The 18,547-nt window shown below is 40.4% G+C and overlaps 1 protein-coding gene across 1 annotated transcript; it reads left to right on the top strand.

The window, feature by feature from the left end:
* The first annotated feature begins 2,197 nt into the window (after positions 1–2,197).
* LOC147888950 (BTB/POZ domain-containing protein At5g48800-like) lies at positions 2,198–5,793 on the top strand. The gene is made up of 4 exons (XM_087392683.1): positions 2,198–2,946; positions 3,156–3,222; positions 3,475–4,701; positions 4,910–5,793. The coding sequence occupies exons 1-4, from the start codon at positions 2,858–2,860 to the stop codon at positions 5,525–5,527; spliced, it is 2,001 nt and encodes a 666-aa protein (XP_087248809.1). The 5' UTR covers positions 2,198–2,857; the 3' UTR covers positions 5,528–5,793.
* Positions 5,794–18,547: the final 12,754 nt, after the last annotated feature.

The following is an 18,547-nucleotide window of genomic DNA, read 5'->3' as shown; positions in this document are numbered from 1 at the left end:
GGTGACAGGTTAGTATCTCTCCTTGAATTAAGGATCACAAGGTTCACATGGTTCGACGATTACATTGGGGTATTTATATCAAAAGTTTTTTTACGATTGAGTTATAAACTTTTGAAATTTTCTTTAAGGACAAGACTAAACAAAGAAATGTAGATCAATACAGTGATGTACCGCATGACAATGTGAAGCATTATATTATCTTACATAATAATGCTTTAAATTTGAGTTGTATTAATTTAATATGTTGAATTAAAGCTCAATGTTGTGGAGTTACTTGTAATGGTAACATACACACAAAGATTTTTGACTTTATAGTGGATATTCCCTATCGGTCTTAAAGAAAGAGACAAGAATAACACAAATAAATGAATCTCTCAACACAAACTTCCAACAAATAACAAATTACTCACACTCTGGAACATGCACACTAGTTAGAAAAGGCATTAAAATTGAAGCTGTGCAAAAACACATAAGACAAGGAATAGAAATAACCACTGTAACAATACACAATTATAACATGGAATACAATGTCATCAACGTGGATAGACCACCATCTACAAAACACAACATTTTCATATCATACATTCAAAGTATCCTAACACAGAAAATTAGATTAAACTCCCTGACAATCTTAGTTGGGGATCTCAACATTGACATAATGAAAAAATCAACAAAAACAATAAAACTACAAAGTGTGATGAAGGAACTAAACTTCAACTTGGAATTCAGTGAACTAACAACAATTTACGGTCCTCAGCTGAACCACATATGGACAAACTTTGAACAATTTCACAAAGAAACAAGTAGCGCTTACGCATATTGGAGTGACCATTCAATCACCGGCCACCTACCTTTGCATTTACGAAACATTGGGCATAACATAAAAAAAGGCCGCAAATTACTGCATCCAAATCGAAGTCTGCAACAAAAATAAAGTAACAAAATCATTGCAAAAAATTTTTTCAAAAAAAGGAATTGCAAAAGCAGGGCCTTAGTGGATTATCCATAGGCTTGTTTTTGTGTCAATATGAGCCAATCTATGGCTTTCACCGGTTGAAAGCCATAGATTGGCTCATGATAACAAGAAATTTCCTTCATTTGCATTCAAGTGCTTTGGCTCAAAGTGCATCAAATTTTTTTTTTCATGAGGATTTTGTCAGGCGAAAGCCATAGATTGGCTCATGAGAAGAAAAATTCCTCTCCAAGGTCTTGTGACCACTGTGGTCACTGTGCTCCTCGGAGGCCTATTCATTTGAATGATGCTCGCTATCCTCCTCCTATCCTCCTTAGCTCCAAATGACCTGGCTCCTTCGATTGGTGCAGGGATAGAATTAGACCATTGTACCTCACTCGATGTGAGTCCGTGGTATAGCATGTACAAATGGGACCCGGGTCTCCCTAGAGAACTTAGGGTGGTTTAGTAACTTGAACCATGCTAAGTACCACACTTGGATGCTTGGACTATCATCTATCTTTTGGATACTAGCATTCGTCAAACAACCATTCAATCGATAGAGTAGAGGGGATGAAGGCTAAAGGATATGAGTTCTTTGGGTAGGGATAGCACAAATGGGGTCATAGCCCACTTAAGTGAAAGGGATATATGTGGGCATTCCAAGGAGGTACTAGGTAGGAGGTAGTGTTCACAGAAAACATGCAAACTATATACAATGAACTTGTGAGAAATTTTTTTTGTTGAGAACAGTCGTAGGAGGTCCTTTGGAGCAGGAACTATAGGCGCTCTCGGAACAAAAGGAAAGGTTAAGACCAACGTCCTCCAAGGTACAATTCATGGACATTCAAGGATGCAGGGAGCACGAAGGTGAGCCTAGAGGCATCTACTTGAAGATGGGAGGGGTGAGAGCATGTGATCCCATGTGGAAGAATTTATACGTGAGAAAATATCTTATGAGTTGGAGCCCAGCAGCACGTGCACCAAATTTGCAGCGGCACGTGGGTACGGCTAGTATTGGGGTGATGAGCTGGAGAGGGATGACGTGGCGGAGGATGATGGGCTGGAGAGGGATGACGTGGCGGAGTATGATGGGCTTAGTTATTTTGTCCTGCAATGCACGATGGGCGGGCGTGCGAGCCATGCAAAATACTCTCTAGATTCTACGCTACTCCACGTCTCTACGTCCTGTCTTCTTCTCCAATTTTGCCAATCTCATTCTTCCTTCACGGTAACACCAAATTTTGCACGACCCATCCTCCATTGTCCATTCCCTTCGCATCACGCACCTACCTCTGTACCATTCATCATGCCACAGTTTCTGTGCCTCACCTCCACACTCCCAAGCTTTCACCATTCCACCTGCTTTCCTCCTCGTCCTAGCCTGTTTTCCTGCACCACTGCTGCTGCTTCCAATTTAGTACTCTTCATCCCGTCGCTTTTCCGCCGTTCTTGACGCCTGTGCAACACTTGGATATGAGTCCCACCTCACCCCAATATGTATTCAGGTTTTGCCTTCATCCACCTTCTCAACGTTCATCTTGGCGACTCAGGTCTACAGTTCGGCCGCCGACTCAGGGCATGTTGCCTTCAATCGTCGGCTGGGTTGGTGAAGTGCCTTCCAAGGTCACGATGACAAAGTCACAAGAATGTGAGGGCTCACTGTGCAGCAGTATCCGTGCAAATAAGTCTCGGGATGGATGATTCGTTCGTGGATGAGTGTCATACTGTGTTAAAAAATGCTAGAGATAAATCCCTCGGAGATTCTGTGACTAGAAAACTCCACTCTTATGTCTGTGCTGGCTGAGTCTGGTTTGGTTCGGTCTGCGCGGCCTTGCATTCTCATGAGCAACGTTTGAGAAGGGAAGGCCATCTTTCAGGCTGGAGGTCCACACGTCACCCAATATGGCTGTGACAGGGAAAGCAGAAAAGCTTTCCCTCCCAAAGCGAAACCCCAACTCCAATTTCACAACGACAAAGCGGAACCCTGGAGGGTACCTGCCTGCCGTTTCATCGTTCTCGTTTTATGTCTTTCATTGTGCAAAAGGTTTGCTCCACAGAAATAGGCGGGCTTCTTTATATTGTTATTATGCTACTGATCTAACACTGCCGTCCTCAAATTTGACATTGGCAATTCTCATGCCCAAAGCAAACAGAAGTGGCCATGTCTTCACTTCTCTAAAAGCGATTGCTCTGGTTGCAGAAATTTTTGTGATGTACAAAGTGACATGCTACTAAGCGTCGATGGAGTTAACTTTTCCCTTCACAAGGTACGATGCCTACGTTCTACTTGCGCAATCATTCTCAGGGAAAGAGGAGCAATTACTGTGTATTCTTAACCATGCTGTTAGCATCCGTCGGTTGAAATTGCATCTTTGTTTGTACATCTGTTAGCTCTTACATTTTGAAGCTCTCTGGATGTCCATGTGGACGTTCGTAGAGCTTCAAAATATGTTGTAGCTCTTGTGAGCACTTTTGTCACTTTATCTTTGCTAATGCTTTCACCCTTGTTGGGATTGCAGTTTCCTCTTGTATCAAAATGTGGACGAATCAGAAAGCTTGTAGCAGAGCTGCAAGAATCAGACTCGGCTGCAAATCCTGTGATAGAGTTCACAGACTTTCCAGGAGGACCGGAAACGTTTGAGTCGGCAGCTAAGTTCTGTTATGGGATCAACTTCGACATTACTACGGCCAATGTAAGTTACCTCCGGTGTGCAGCGGAGTATCTCGAAATGACGGAGGATTACGCGGAGGAAAATTTGATCACCCGGACGGAAGCGTTCTTGAACGAAATGGTATTTCCAAGTCTTCAAAAATCATCTGAAGTGCTACGGTCTTGCGAGGGCATTCTGCTATTGGCTGAGGAGCTGAAAATTGTCAACCGCTGCATTGATGCCATGGCTTCTAAGGTATGCAAGGATCAAATGATGTCCAGCTTATCACGATTGGATTGCAACAGCTCGGGCGGGTCGAATGACGGTGCTGCTCCCACTCCATATAGAGCCATAGTGGAGTGGTGGGCAGAGGATTTGTCAGCACTGCGGATGGATCTGTATCAGAGAGCGTTGGTAGCCATGAAATCTCGTGGGCTGAGAAACGAAAGCCTTGGAGGCGCTCTCATGCAGTACGCAGGTAGGGCCCTGAAGTCTCTTGACAAGAAGCAAGGGGGGCCTCCGGGCGGTACTCCAAGGACCAAGGCGAGGCTGCACAGTATTGCAGAAGGTGGAAGCGGTAAAGCAACAGAGCACGAGCAGCGAATTGTGGTAGAGACTATTGTGAGCTTGCTGCCCCCAGAGAAGAACATGGTTCCTACGAATTTCTTGCTGGGTTTGCTGCGGACTGCCATCATCCTCGACACCACGGTGGCTTGCAGACTAGATTTGGAACGCCGTACCGGAGCTCAACTGGAGCATGCTTCTGTAGATGACCTCCTCATTCCGGCCTTCTCGCACGCTGACGATACTTTGTTCGATGTAGACGTAGTTCAGCGCGTGTTGGTCACATACTTACGGCAGGAGGAAAATCAAGACAACCTCAGCACGAGCGCCATTTACGAGCCCGATGACTTAGGATCTCCACCGCAGAGAGGGATCATGAAGGTCGCTAAACTGATGGACATGTATCTCGCAGAGATTGCTCCGGATGCCAACTTGAAGGTTTCGAAATTCATTTCCCTTGCGGAGCAGTTGCCTGATTATGCGAGGGTTCTGGACGATGGACTCTACAGAGCGATTGACATTTATCTCAAGGTTTGTCGACTTTCACAGTTTTCTACGTTGGCGTTATTTTGTTGTGCAGGGATTTCCGAGCTGCTCTCTTTAGAAATAATTTTACTTCGGCAGCACTTCGTAATTAGACGGAATGGAGAAATGCCCCGAACGGATTGACGTTTGCTGCAATGCTTGGCCGTGTTAACATTCTTTCTATAACGTGCGTGGCTGGCTTTAATTTGTGCAGGCGCATCCGACGCTTTCGGAGACGGAACGCAAGAAATTCTGCAAGCTGCTTGACTGTCAAAAACTATCACAAGAAGCTTGCACGCATGCTGCTCAAAACGAGCGTCTACCCGTGCAGCTGGTGGTACAGGTACTCTACTTTGAGCAGCTGAGGATGCGGAACGCGATGGCGGGATCAGCATCATCATCCATGATGAATGACCACAACCATCTTCCTCTTCCAGCTCCCGTTCAACATCCATATCGTGCCGCTGAAGCTGCGGGCGTGCTTTCCAGCAGCAGCGGTCGGCCACTGAACAGTAAGATGTCACCACGAGTAGACAACGTGTATTCTTCGAGCCTCCGGCGAGAGAACAGAGAGCTGAAACTGGAAGTGGCGCGGCTGCAATTGAGGATGCACGATCTGGAGAGGGAGAACGCGGGGCTGAAGCAGGAATTGTTGTTGAAATCCGAGAGCAACAGTAGCACTACTACTCCTTCCAGCGGCCTCTTCTCCTTCGTTTCACGTCGTCTCGGAAAGATGAATCTGTTTTCCTCGAAAACCAAAGAAAGAGGAAGCAAACAGATTTTGCCGGAAACCAAATCCACTCCTAAAAGGAGGCGACACTCCATCTCCTGAATCCTGACTGATTGAGTGATTGATTATCATCATCCACTCATGTGTCTTGCAAGACTCAATTCCTTTTGCAGGTAACCTAGTTTCGTTTGCTCATTCCCACAATGGCAGCATTTTTCATCTACTCACATCACATGAAGTTCACATAATTTTGATGCAACTCACGAAAGAGTTGGTTATGCTCCCTTGTAGCTTACTTTCGATGGCCGTTCTTTGTGAACAAAAAAGGGGCAACATTCTCGTCGTTTGCGAGAGATGTGCTCTTTACGATCATATTGTAAACGACATTCTAAATGAAAGTCCTTTAGGTGATGGTAGCAAGTACCTCTATTGTGTCTTATATGTGATAGATTCAAATTTTCCTAAATTCAATGCTATATATATGTGTGTGTTTTTTCTCTAGCTTATAATGAAAAACTCATCTCTTTGCATTGCTGATAAGTTTGCATCTTGTTGCGATAATTTATTCATTGAATCTATGTCCTATAGTTTTTTATTCATTGAATCTATGTCCTATAGTTTGGTCCTACTAGTATGCAACCCGTGCGATGCTATGGGATGCCATTGTAATTCTAAAATTGTGGGTAATGAATTTGGATTGGATGTGAAGCCCTCTCAAGTTGAATTTGTGGAAATATTTTGTCACTGTGATTAGAAAAGACATGCATTGGAGTTGCAAATAGATTTTTGAAGAAACATAATGTATCTTCTTGAAGATGTAAAATGTTTCTCTCATCGGGATGGAGAAGCGAGAATGCCATTGACCACGAACTGATCATGGCATCTTTAGAATTTACTAGTGTCAGAGGATTGAAACGTTGCAAAACATTGGGATTTCTTGTTCCATTGAAATGCTGCAAGGGGAGGATTAAATGATAGATAGACGAACTAAGCACATGTGACTCTTTTCCTCCCCTACAAGCTGCCACGTGGCCTCCTCTTGTTAATGGTTAATAGGCAAAAGGAGAGTTTCATTTTAGTATAGAGCACATAATTATTAATTTAGAATGTATTTTTTTATTAATTTCTCATTTTAGTATTTTTTAAAAATTCGAAGAAAAAGAAGTAAGGAGTTTAGAGATACAAGCTCAGGGATTTAAAAAGTATGTTTCTTTAAAATAAAATACGTACCTTTCAATTAAAAAGCACATCCTCACACCCTAAATGCAAAAAAACATGTTTTTTCCATGACTTGCTGATCGAGAAAATATTGCAAGGTTTGATTGGTTACCATGCGGTATCTTCCTTTATGTACCACATGGTGTAACATGACACTGTGTGGTATCCAACACACTTTGCGGTGCAGTACCGTACTGCATGATGCTTTTAGGGTGCCATGCATCGCATCTAGGATCGTTGAATTTTCTAGGGTTTTCAATCAAGGCCGTTGAGATACCGTGTAGGCGGTCAAGGTCCCGTACAGTATCTTTGCGATAGGTTATAAAAGGGTCCCCCCCGCATTCTTTCCAAATGAACCACCTACAACTATCGCTTTCACAGAGTAGACAGTTTTAGTATGTCTGCCGTCTGTTGGTGAGTTTCCTTCCTTTGGTGTTAGTTAGTCGGGCCAGCTAATGGCCCACCTCGGTTGGTCGAAATCACCTCGCCTTAGCTAATTATAGGAATCTATATATATATATATATATATATATATATATATATAGAGAGAGAGAGAGAGAGAGAGAGACAAGGAGATGACCTGCTTCAGCTAATCAGAATCGTTGCACCTAGATTAACGTGCATAGCATAATAAAGATACATATTTATATACATCACAACAACACAAAGCATCCATAGACACGCACACAAACGCGTTTCCTTAACTTTAAAAAACCTTACGGGCGCGTCTATTAGTGCATCTACAGACCCGCATCCATAGGCGTGTCTCTATAACAAACAGTTGCGCATATAGACACACTATTAGATGCTCTGTAAAAATTTAAAAAAAATAGAAAGACGTGCTTATAAACGCTCTGCAATTTTTTTTTAAAAAAAAAGTAGAATTTTGTGTGGTTGAACAGAATGCTGTGTATGCTATGTGGTTACAAGAATCCCATTTCCACAGTGTGCAATTCAATTCTTACAGCCAACCGCATTTTAATTAGCATAGTTGGCATTTTAATTGGCACGATTCCAAGCACGTCTATAGCCGATGATTACAATTTCAAATAAAACATTACAACTCTAAAACGTTTAGTTCACAAGGCATTCATTGATAGAACATTGCACAAGGAAATCAAAAGCCAAAAAAATAAAAGGAGTGTATATTAATTCATAGCCCAAAAAGTGCTTGTATGTACATATACCATGAAGTTAAGCCACGTCCTATGGCTTCAAGTACAAAAAATAAGTGGAGTGTATATACAAGAGAGGCACAAAGCCAAGCCAAGCTTCAAGTAAAAAAAGGAGTAGCTAGCACTACTTCTACGACTAATCTAAGTTATCTGCATCCTCGCTCCCTTCTTCATCGCCTGATTAGTATAACTTATCATTTACTATGTTTCGGTCTATTGGTTCGCTTTAGAGCTCTAGCCTTTGCAAAAATATAGCTTTTAGTTTAAAAAGGCTAGATTTGGAAGCATGAGTATGCTAGCAATTGCCTTTTTGAAAAATTCATGAAGTTTTGGATTCTGGAATCCACTATGTTGACAAGCGTGAACATAATGATTTTTTTGTTTGAAAAAAAGTAAATTTTTGTCAATAGAACAAAAAACTTCATATGAAAAAAGATAAATTTCAATTTATGAATGAACAAAAATATTGTTCAAAAAACTTCGTCACGTAAAACTTTCATCGACGAAAAATTTTCGTTGACAAAAATTTTTCCGGTTGATGAAATCTAGGGTTCTGGAATCCCAAATTTCATTAACAAATTTTTTTTTGTCATCGATGGATTGAAATTTTCGTCAACGGGAAAAAATTTTCGCCGACGGAAATTTTCCGTCGATGAAAGTTTTATGTGATGAAATGTTTTTCCTTATACTAGAATGACATTTGCATTCACTCAGGTTAGAAATTTTCCTTTTTTCGAATGAAAATTTTGTTTCATTGACGAAAATTTTTATCTGTACAACTTTATCACCAACAAAGTGGATTCTAGAATCTAGATTTACATCGTTTTTAAAAAGGACAACAATTTTCATTTTCATGATTCATATTTAGATCAAAATAAAGTAAACCACTAAATTATACTACTCACAATCGTGTAAAATTAGACCATTCAAACATTTGATTTTCTTTCTACATCTATCCAAATATTTTCTTTCAATAAGCCTCTTCTTTGTCTATGGATCACATATACCTACTTATCTTAACACCACATATAGGAATCTCTAATTCAATGATAGAATGAACTTCAATGAGTGGGATGAAGTTTTCGTAGAAGAAAAAGCACATTTTTGTAATTCTAAGTAAGTAATGTATATACTTTACGTAGACATGCATGAATTATTAGTAGTTTCAAAGAATATTAGATCATATCATTGATCTTGTTTTTTTCAATTTGTCATTTGATGTAAAAAATAGAAACTTTGTCATCTTTCAATTAGCAATATGTACATTTTTCAAAAGAAGTTTGAAACTATGCTTGTTTTGTAAAAGTTATGAAAATAGTTCTCATTAATGTCTCCAAAAGATTGTAAAATTGATCAATATTTAAGACTAAAGAAAAATCATAATAGCCTATTGCAAACGACAATTCATGACTCGTTGTCATTTTTCATGACTCGTTGTTGAGAGCAAAAGAGAGAAAAAGAGAGAAAAAAAGAAAGGAAAAGAGAGGGGAAAAGAGAGGAAAAGAGAGGAAAAGAGAGGAAAAAAGAGAAGAAAAAAGAGAGAAAAAGAGAGGAGAAAAGAGAGAAAAAGAGAGAAGGAAATATAGGAGAAAAGAGAGGAAAAAAGAGAGGATTTGCCCTCTTTCCATCATGTGTGCAATCCTCATGCATGCCTTCTTTCTTTATCCTTCATTCATGCAATCCCTTAATTCCTCACGAATGCTTAAGGCATTGAAAATTCGACTTAAACATGCATGCAAGGGAAAGGAGAAAGGAAAGAGAAGGAAGGGGAAGGAGAAGGGGAAGGGGAAAGGAGAAGGAGAAGGAGAAGGTAAGGGAAGGAATGGGAATGCAATAAAGAAACCCCATCGTAGCGCATCTATAGACGCAGCAAACATCGTGTCTATAGGCGTGGCTGCCTCTTTTTCCTAAAAATTAGGCGTGTCTATAGACGTGCTCCGACAGACGCTTTTCCAAGAAAAGGTGAAAAGGACATGCGCTCGACCTAACTCCACTATTTCAAGGGTTCACATTCTCTATTCTATGTGCCTCCCTTGAATTACTAAACTTGCAGACCATCTATGGATGGGAGCAATGCAAGTTTGAATGCATTACTCAAGTAAGCTTTAAAGTCTATTTTGCAAACATGGTGAATTATGCTATTGGGTCAATTACTCGAATACTTTTTCTCATTTATGGTCTTCATGTGCAAGCTATTGTGTAAAATGCTTCCAAGAGAGAATAAATTACCGACCTCAAGAGATATGGCAAGGCAACATGTGACCTCTCTTGGAGGATTGGATTACAAGCGCATCCATGCGTGCGTCAATGATTGCCTTCTGTTTCATGGACCACATAAGGAGGCAAGAGAGTGTCCTACTTGTGGAGAGGCAAGATATAGAGAAGATCTCAAAACTTTGGATGTGCCTCGTAAGGTTCTACAACATTTTCCCATAATCCCTCGCATCCAACATATGTTCAAGTGCAAAGACTTCAACTGCAAAGCAGTCTTGATGTGGATGATGCATGACTTCCTAGGCTATGGCGAGTGTTCAAGTAAGCATTGAACTTTTAGTAGGCAATCGATGTGGCACCCTAAACCCACCTTACTTACGTAATTATGGCTATTGTTTAGGTCTCACTATATTGGGTCACCATGCATGTCCTATTTGTGGTCCTTCGCTAGTTGCTTCACGGGTAGACGCATTGAATAAGGTCATGTATGATGAGAATCACTATCGATTTCTCCCACCTGATCATCCTAGCTATGTCGCCCCTTGGAATAAAGTCCCCCCACAGTCACTCACTGCAGGAGATTGGATGAGAATTTGGGATGGTTCCACGACTCTTCTACCACTTGGCATGAGTGGTAAGGGTTTGTAACTATTGTGTGCTATATTGAATGGAAATAAAGATTGCATGCTAACACCATCTTTTGTTTAGATACTCCATCTTTTATCGACTACCATATTGGTCCCACCTCAAGATCAATCACCTACTTGATCCCATGCATATCTTCAAGAATGTGGCATCTAGGAGGATCTATGCACCACAAGGAGGATGCATGAAGCTTGGCCACAAGAGAGGCCAAATGGGCGTGTCTTTTTACCCCGTGCACCATGGATGTTATCAAAGAGATGGTGGCAGTGAAGCGAGCTATCACTACAATTCGTACTCCCACTGGATGCATGAGGTGTTTGAAGGGGGCCTTCACAAAGAGCAAGAAAAGAGGTGTAGAGCAATTATAAGGCTTGAAATCTCATGATTGGCACAAGATGCTCCAAGTGAGTATGACTTAGCATAATCTCTTTTTCCTTCCAAATTTGTGAGTGTAGAAGCAACTAATCAACCATCACTCGTGTGTTCAGTTCATACTACCTACTCGCGTCGAAGGATGTGAAGGATGTATTTAGAAGTGCTCAGTTCATAGTACCTACTCGCATCAAAGGATGTGAAGGATGTATTTAGAAGATGGGTGAGCTTGTGAGGTACTTTATAGGATACAAAATGTGAAGCGTATCAATGCTCCATGCAAGGTTTTCATATTGCTAATATGGTGCACTTTTTTCTTTCTCTAGGTATGTGAGCTCAAAGGAAATAGATCCCACCACGCTTGAGGATGCTCAAGTTATGTCAATGGAGGTGGTTTGTTTAGTGGAGGAGACCTTTCCATGTTTTATTCTCACAAGCCAACTACATCTCATAGTGCATTTGGTGGATGAGATTGCTATATGCGGCACTGTACATGCACCATGGTTTTTCTTCCTCGAGTGCTTCATGAAGACCTTGAAGGGTTTTGTGAGGCAAAATTCAAGGCCCGAAGGTAGCATGGCCGAGGGTTGGTTGGTATAAGAGTCACTTGTATATAATTCTGAGTTTCTTGTTGATGTGGACAACTCTCTCCCGTGACCATGGAGAGATTATGAAGACCTAAGGACTACCTCTAATGTGCCTCAAGGGAAAGGACAGAGCAAAGTAATAGACACGGAGTTGCTTAATAATATCAACCTCTATTTCATGCTTAATAATGATGTGATGAAAAGATGGGTGACAAGATACGAGGATGCAAAGGCAAGAAGACAAGGAGAAAGGGCCCTCTTTCGTACATACCACGGATCTCGTGTGCCATACCCTTAACATCTAAGAGCACTTCCAAAGGATATTCATGAGGATTGGCTACTTGACGAAATGGAGAGAGCAGAGAGAGACAAGGGGATGCATATCACAATGGAAGAATGGGAGTATGCTAGAGGATGCATGGACAAGGTCGGTATATAGAATATTATGCATAAGTTAGGAGCTTTCAACAATTTAGATTGCTTATTCAATTGATTTTGTCTTGGTGTAGTGTACTATGTTCAATGCCATATGGTGTGAGGGCAAGCATTTTCCGACACAAGAGACTATAATAATAGGTGGTGCCATGTCATACCTATTATGCCACGTTCGAAAGTGATGTATAGTACATTTACTAATATGGAGCGTATGGAGGATGATCACGGCCATGGAGGCGATGATGATCGTGATACGAGAGAGGAGGAGGATCATGAGATAGGAGATACAGATATTGAGGCCATTACCCATGAAGACGAGCCTGCCATTGGTGATGCTGATTTCGATGAGCACATGAGTAGCACAAGTAGTAGTGGGCTGAATGTATTTGTAGATCTCAACATTGGTTTGGATTTTGAAGTAGATAGTTTGGCAAGGGTTGATCTCATTGAGGATGAGATCGAACCATAGTCCATCATTAATATTGGTGGCAAAACCATTATACATATTGTCTGATTCTCCTCACCTCACTTAATTTTTGTATATGTGGGTTTGCCTAAAAGCATTGATATTTTTATTAAAATTATGTGCTTTGGCCATCATGGGCAATGTTTGGAAAGCAATGATGCACATTTATCAGCGTGCAGCAAAATATCACTCTCTGTATTCTCTGTTCCGTGTTTATAAAGGTGTCTAAATCCACGTCTATAAGACAGTGCAGATGCACTATTAACCGCGCTATTAGACGTGCCTGTATTTTCACTATTCTATCTATGCCTATAGATGCACCCGCTATTTTACACATCTATCAGGTGCATCTATAGTTGCTTTGTCTTGTTGTGCATAGGTGTCAATAGAGCCGGGTTTTTATGTAGATGATGGCATGCTTTTGCTGGTCGGTTTATTCCAATAACAACACTTCCCAACCAGATGTGTGATTGGCAAAGCTAATCTAGATCATCTTGGTTATGTGATGTTGGTACATGTTTCCTGTTCTAGCCTCCACCACCTAATAGGTTGACACTCGACAGTGACTTTATGAAATTCCTAGTACGTTTAAACAAATACTCTGCACTATAAGAGTGGATTATGTAGTGAGCTACGTATTACTTGTTGACATAATATTCCATTGTTTTAGAAAGAAAAATGTATTTAGTATTTTATTATTCTATGGTTGGGTACTTCTATGAAAGTTATTTTGGAACATGACAGTCAATTGTGTTGCATGTCATTTGTGAGTGGATTAATTTACATTAGCATTGCATGTGTATTTTGTGTGTTGTTTACTTGAAGTAGTTTTAGTGCTTACAAAATGATAGTTGCATGCATTAGATCACTACACATGCATCCTTGATGGCAACACAAGAGAAAGAGGTAGCCAAGTTGAAGACTGAGGGTCTGATTCTTGTCCATCAGTTAATGATTGAACACTTGGTAGGATTGAGCATTGAATAAATTTTGGCCATTGTGACATCAAAATATTTATGATATCAAATGCAAAACCGATTATTTGACCTTCTTTACATGAATTGGCAAGGACATGCATGGCCGAATGTTATGGTCGCATGTTAAATTGATAGTTGAGCAATATTTCCCTCGAGTATTGGGAGATCCTATAGGTCAATGGGGAATATATGCGAAGACAGACAATGTCGCCTTGCCTATCAATGGAGAGGAGAAGCTTGCACTCTAGACGACTGAATGGAAGGCATCGTAGGTTTCTACTCAAAGAAAAAACATAAAGAAGAAAGGGGCTATAGTAGGAAAGGCAACAGCTAGTGCCCTGGTCCAGATGACCAAGATGGTTAGTGGGCCAGATGCAAATGCCGATCCAGCCCAAGTTGAAGGGAGAGCACGGATAGAACTATATACACAGTGTGCTTTCGATTGCAAGCAATATCTTGCATGAACCAGTGGGCTAGGAAGGAGAAGGAAATGTTTTTTGAATACAAGATATGGGTGTCCCAGGTCTTAGATCAACATCATGGTACACTGGCAAGAGGAGTATTAGAGACGATTTCCATGCTCATGTAGCACTAAAGAATGAGCTAGCAATGACAATGGTCCATAGAGCTATCTGTCAGGTATTAGGGTACTCACACACCCAAGATCTTTGGGTTGTCACTCCATTTTGCAAGGGAGGAAGTGTGCACGATATGTTGATGTGTCTCCCACAGTGCTATGGAACATATGTGAGATGGGTTAAGACCACATATCCAAGAGAAGAACCTCGCTTTGACTGGAACTTCCCACTCACAAGATTGCGAGCAAGGTTGTTCTGTCAGCATAGTTTGTCTATTGTTGTTGCTATTGCCAGTACTTTGAGAGCAATACACAAACATAAATATGCTCACACCGATCTAAAAGCAACCAACCACATGCTGGACTTCACAGGGGATGATGAGTCCATGTGAGAAGGGATTATTGATTGGGGAAAAAGCCTCCATTGGATTGAAAAGAAGGAATCCACAAGACCCGGCTCATGCTCCTCCAAATGCATTTCCATGGTTTGCGCCAAAATTGTATGCTAGTACGAATACACGCCCAAATTCCAAGGGCACATGGGTACCAAATTTGCTGTTGGTTAGCTATTTAGAAAAATTGCCAACTTTCTCATAAATGTGCTCCTCTCTCGGTGACAACTCAGTGAAGGGATACATTGCAATCAAACTCTTGGTTGATTGCAAGAATGTGCTATGTAGGACTAATCCAAAGGAGCGAGCTACCATGGAAGCAGTTTTGACAAAAATGTGTACTTTCAATGTAAACAAGGATGTGGCAATGCCACCCATTGAGGAAATGATGCCATGTTGTTGAACATAGGTTCAATCTTGGAAAGATAAAGCTCGCGCAATTACTAATGCAAGCCTCTATCATGATCTGAGTGGTTGGAAGTATGATCACATCAACATCGTGGTCACCAACGATGATGTAGCAGTAGTTTGGGACTACGACGATGCCTCACATGGATGGTGGCCCATAAAAAATTATTGCCATAAAGCTATAAGGGAGAATGCATATTATATTCATTACATGATGAAATTTGAGAAGCCTCATAGGGGGGCTGTGCCACTGTACTTTGCGAAGATGTTATATGCAAAGTTTGTGCTAGACACTCCTCTAGACCACTTTTTGCCTCAGACATGCAGGAAATAGTCATTGGGGCCATGGACACCCCTTGAAAATGTTATCACGTGCTAGCATCACCACCCACCAATGTGGGAATCTCGGCTTAGGAATCTTGACTTGAGGTGAGTAAAGTGATATCTCTTGAAGTGCAAACCAATTTGTTCCATTTGTGCAAATAGTTGTTATATCGATGATCATGTGCTCATTAGCCATGTTTTGAATTGTGTAGTTTCCGTGTGATAAGCAATGAACTCTTTATGAATGTGTGTGATTCAAGCTATAGAGGGAGATGAGGATGCAGAGGGGGGTGACGATGCAAAGGGCACACAACCAGCACTGAAAAATTTGGCAAGGGAAGATCTCACTTTACCCCAGCATCATAGTTTGTGATGCTATGTTTTAATATTGATGGGTAATGGGTGAGAATGAGTGGATTACTGAAACGAATCACCTGAATGCATTGCTCCAACAATCTGGACACAGGCAAGACATCGAAAATGCTTACGAGGAGCAATGTTGCATCTCCACTGCATATTGTCAACAAGCACAAGATGCATAGGACACACTCTAACATATTATTGAAGGAGGTCATGTTCGTAACTTGGATCCTAATTTTGTGGGCCTGGCTGTCAGAAGACACTCTACCATTCTAGCATGTATTACTTATGTGGATGATGGACCTTTGTGTCCTATATGCCAAGACTATTTTGATACAATGACTGGTTACTATGATCTCCCATGTCACCATTGGTTTCACCTAGGGGTCATTTTTTGCTTGGGTGTAGCCATTTTTGGTGAGGTTCAGGGAATTTTCTGTATATAGAACTATCTTGCATGACCCGTAACTTATGCATTGCTCTATGGAATTCAGCAAACTTTTTTTTCAAGTTGTAGTACACAATCCAAACTTGAACATGAGACCAAAAACTTATGGAATAAGGATTTGGAACGAGACCTTTATGCATTACAAGTGCTATGTTGCATGTGAAGCATGCATCTTGAAGACTATAGGATATAGCAATTTATTTTTCAGTTGTTGAGACTTATGAGGAGTTGGCAAAGTTTGAAAGTATATGTTGCACGTATGCTTACAATAATCATGAAATTCGACAATGGGCTGGCTTGCAAGAACCAATATTGGCAATAGAGGGGGTACCAAAAGAAGATGATACAATTGAAGGTGGAGGGGATAAAGAAATTGATACCATACCAGGACAAAAAGAGCTTCAACCCTTCAATGAAGAGCAGCATGAGCATTTACAAAAACACGCTTCAAAGTTTTGGGAAACAGAAGAGGAAGCAACAAGTCCTTGAAATTGTCCTTTTATATGGTGTTCATGTTTTCCATATGTTATCTTGCTATATTCTCCATATGATGTATTAATTTCGTTCCAAAGATATTTTAATATTACTTGGAAATTTCTTCTATCTCATTGCCATAATTCAAACATTCATATGTATTCTTGAATATGTCTAATTTTCTATATTTCATGAAAAGATGTGTTTGCATGTTGTAATACCTTTGGAGTGTGATACACATCCAAATTTATTTATGAGTTCATAAATGTTAAAAAGTATGTTGAGTCTTGATCGTGATGAATGAATTAGTGTAAATTGTTGTTTCTATCCTTATTTACTTCATATGAATGCTCAAATATGTTTTGGCCACTTGGCCAAATCTTTTCTTAGTGGGAACACTCGGGCAATGCTAGATAATGTTGGACTCCACTCTATCTATTACGCAAAGGTTTTTGGCATTGTAAGGATATATAGTTTTGGGGATTAAAATAACTTGAAAGGGTATAGATTCAACAACTTTAGGGGGTATACTAAGCATATGAACATGAATGCTTTCTTTTTTTTAGTAATCCAATTTTGTTTTGAAAAAGAAAAACATGAATGCTTTCACACAAACAAATTGCATTGAGAGCACACAACCTAAAGTTTGACAATTTGGTTTTCCATCTCAATCTTCAGTTTGTTTCTACTTATGAATTTCATTTCCTTTTTTATCAATAGGTCTTGGCCATCTCAATTTCACATCGCTAGAAGCATTGCCTATACATGTGACACCTAATCCAATGATTCGTTATGTGCCTAATTTAAACATTAGCATGCAAGTTCCAAGTTCAACATGGTTGATTGAAAATGTTGAGGATGCAATGTCTAGAGTTAATGTTCCATTGGCAAATGTGGATGCAAGCTGAGAAGATAAAGGAGAAGATGTAATGTCATTGTATGAAGCCAAGGTGCAGGAAGAAATATTAGAAGGTAAAGGAGAAGACATAATGTCACCATGAGAAATAATGTCAAAAGAGGTGATAACAAGAATAAGACTAGCAGTGATAATAGATTTGAAAGGGTTATTGCTTGAGCGTTGTTTTTCGAAGTCAAACAAACATTTGAGCTTGCACAATGGGAAGAATTGGCTTGTTCTCCATCCTGGGTGTTTAGATTTTCTACAATGGTTGCTCAATCACTACCATGTTGGCATTTGGTCCACTGGAGGAGAAAAGGGCACGGTGCAACACATGCTGGACACTTTGGAGCATCATGTTAACAGAAAGTTACATTTCTTCATGGTTTGGGGTGCGATGGCATGCCACAAGCATACAAAGAGTAGAATCATTCGACCAAATAGGATGAATGTGGAAGCGGAGTTTAAACCATTAATGAGAGTGTGGTGTTGTTTTAAAGAGGAATGCAAACCAGCAAGAACAGTGTTCATTGATGTTTCGCCTTACACGGGTTGTGTTAATCCAGCAGAAAATTGCATTTTCCCTACAAATTTTGATATAGATTGTGGTGATTCTATTTTGCTTCATGAGTTATTACCGTACCTATAGATGCTAGATGATGCAGTAGATGTGCGCAATGCCATCTCTTCTAATAGATTTGATCAAGCTCCGATTGTCAAAGGGCATGATATGTTCTATTATTTTCAACCAGTGATCCTTGAATTCAAAGAAAAAAACAAAGAAGTGCTCGAAAGGATGAATGTCGAATCTCATATGTCTACTCGTAGTTCAAAAAAAGACATAGAGAAAGGTATTACTTCACCTATAACCAAAACTAGAGTGAGAGGGACTTGTCCTACTACAAGAAGTATGGTGCATGCTCAACATGTTACATTGAATGAAGAGGAAGAATGCATGCTAGGAAAAATTGCCAAAATGGGGCCATTGAAAGATAGTGAGGCATAACGCTTTGCTATGGTTCTTGGATGCAAGGAAAGGGGAATCACTGCCGATGCTACAAGGGCATTCTTAGCCAACTTGATTCGATTTTATTCCATAGACAACCCTTAGTGAATCTGAGTGATCTTGTTAATTAGAGTTGCAGACACAAA

Source organism: Dipteris shenzhenensis, chromosome 21 (genome assembly GCF_047967505.1).
Source record: "Dipteris shenzhenensis isolate YYH24624 ecotype China chromosome 21, Dip_SZ_1.0, whole genome shotgun sequence".
NCBI classification, from domain to species: Eukaryota; Viridiplantae; Streptophyta; class Polypodiopsida; order Gleicheniales; family Dipteridaceae; genus Dipteris; species Dipteris shenzhenensis.
Note: the sequence above shows the minus strand (reverse complement) of the source record. Positions and strands in the feature narration are given on the sequence as shown.

Coding starts and splice junctions, on each gene's coding strand:
- LOC147888950 (XM_087392683.1), top strand. CDS start 2,858: ATGGCTGTGACAGGGAAAGCAGAAAAGCTTTCCCTCCCAAAGCGAAAC. Junction 2,947..3,155: donor ACAAAGCGGAACCCTGGAGG/GTACCTGCCTGC, acceptor CTCTGGTTGCAG/AAATTTTTGTGATGTACAAA. Junction 3,223..3,474: donor TTAACTTTTCCCTTCACAAG/GTACGATGCCTA, acceptor TTGGGATTGCAG/TTTCCTCTTGTATCAAAATG.